This window comes from Octopus bimaculoides, chromosome 7 (assembly GCF_001194135.2).
Source record: "Octopus bimaculoides isolate UCB-OBI-ISO-001 chromosome 7, ASM119413v2, whole genome shotgun sequence".
In the NCBI taxonomy this organism is placed as follows: domain Eukaryota; kingdom Metazoa; phylum Mollusca; class Cephalopoda; order Octopoda; family Octopodidae; genus Octopus; species Octopus bimaculoides.
Genome location: NC_068987.1, coordinates 74,271,136 through 74,272,946, shown reverse-complemented (window position 1 = coordinate 74,272,946; position 1,811 = coordinate 74,271,136). Strand labels below are relative to the sequence as shown.

At 37.5% G+C, this 1,811-nt stretch overlaps 1 protein-coding gene across 1 annotated transcript in view; it reads left to right on the top strand.

Moving 5' to 3' along the window:
• The first annotated feature begins 704 nt into the window (after nt 1-704).
• Nucleotides 705-1,811, top strand: part of LOC106878141 (tigger transposable element-derived protein 1-like) — a 2,413-nt gene continuing 1,306 nt past the window's right edge. The window contains exons 1-2 of the mRNA XM_014927262.1: nt 705-870; nt 1,020-1,458. Coding sequence (XP_014782748.1) covers nt 705-870; nt 1,020-1,458 — 605 coding nt within the window. The remainder of the gene's footprint in view (nt 871-1,019; nt 1,459-1,811) is intronic.

The following is a 1,811-nucleotide window of genomic DNA, read 5'->3' as shown; positions in this document are numbered from 1 at the left end:
TTATTTGCTTTTTTCATTTTAAATTTGCTTTAACCCTAACCCTAGGGTTAGGGTTAGGGTTAGGGTTAGAGTTAGGGTTAATTGTTTCAGAATCGTTTGTTTATGTAGTCGGCACTTAATGTATATCGGCTGAATGGACGTCAATGATTGGTTGAAATTACAGAAATACGACAACTTTAACATGGAATAATTTATGGATTTCTTTTTTTTTAAAGAAGACTAAGAGAAAAAGATGTTTTATATGACACATTCTACCAGTGTTCCAAGTTTCAAAGTGTTTCGTTAATGAAAAATGTGGCCCCCGTTTTAAAAAAGATCCTAAAAATCAAGTTAAGTCTGTCCGTCACAAATATTGGAATCGTTAAATCACTAGAAAACAGTTAAAAGCACATAAAATCATGTTATTGTACAATAAATGAGAATAAAAGCATATTAAAATCATATTAAAATACGTACAGTAAATGTTAAGATACACACCATAAAGTAGTGTAGCTTAGTGAACAAAACCATAAAATCAGTTGTGTTGTCTTACTTATCGGCCTTTCGGAACTCATATTGCATTGTAGTTCCAATATCTACTGATCTACTGTTAGGCGTCACTGTCACTCATGATTCCCGCGATTATTTTGAATTCAGATTTGTTTACGTCTGTTTATCGGTTATTTTCTCATTCTCATTTATTTGTGGCTTTATTTTTTGCCCCCATGGCTCCTAAGAAAATTCACAGTGAATGTGCTATGTGTGCTTTTAACGTAGACGAAACTGGATTGTATTGGAAAAAATTGCCCGACCGTTCATTCATTTTCAAGGAGGAGAAAACTATTCCAGGCTACAAGATCACGAAAGAACGTGTGACCATTATATTGGGAGGTAATTGTGCAGGAGATTATAAGTTAAAGCCATTGCTTGTGTATCATGCGTACAACTTGCGAGCCCTGAAGCACAGGCATCTTTCCCTGTTATCTGGATGGCTAATTCAAAAGCATGTTTTTTTTTTTGAAGCATGGTTGTTTTTGAAGATTGGTTCTTCAATCGTTTTATCCCAGCAGCAGAGAAGTACTGTAAAGAGAAGGAAATTCCTTTTAAGGTTTTACTTATCTCAGATAATGCTCCTGGCCACCCTCAAAACATCATAGATTTTGACCTCAACGTTACCGTCGTATACCTCCCTCCGAACACCATGTCTCTTCTGCAACCAATGGATCAGGGAATAATTGTTGTCTTTAAGCGTTACTATATGAAGCGTACGCTGCGGCAAGCAATAACTGCGACTGATCTTGATGAGTCCATTACACTTCGTGACTTTTGGAAGATATACGATATCTATAAGGTTGTACAGGACATAGCAGCGGCAGGGAATGATGTACAGAGCACGGCTATGAACGGTGTATGGAAGAAGCTTTGCCTGCAATTCGCGAATACTTTTAAGTGGTTTGATAATGTTACCATCAACAAAACGTTAGTGACTACGAGCAAAGAACCGGAAATAGATTTGGAGGAGGAGGATTTCACAGATTTATTTGAAAAAGACAAGCAGCCCCTGACGAACGAGGATTTGATAGAGCTTCACGAGCAGCAAAATAAAGAAGAGGGAGTCGAACCTGAGCCACGTCATTTTACCATTTAAAACATGCAGCAAGCATTTGCATATATCGAAAGAGGTCTTTCTATGTTCGAGGATATGAATCCAAATGCTCAACGCTTTCCCAAGATTTTGGGGGCTTGTCACGAAGCTTTTGTTCCGTATAATGTTGTCCTTGAGGAAAAAGAAAAGACAGTTCAAGAAACTCTCAACCGGTTTTTTAAGCGCA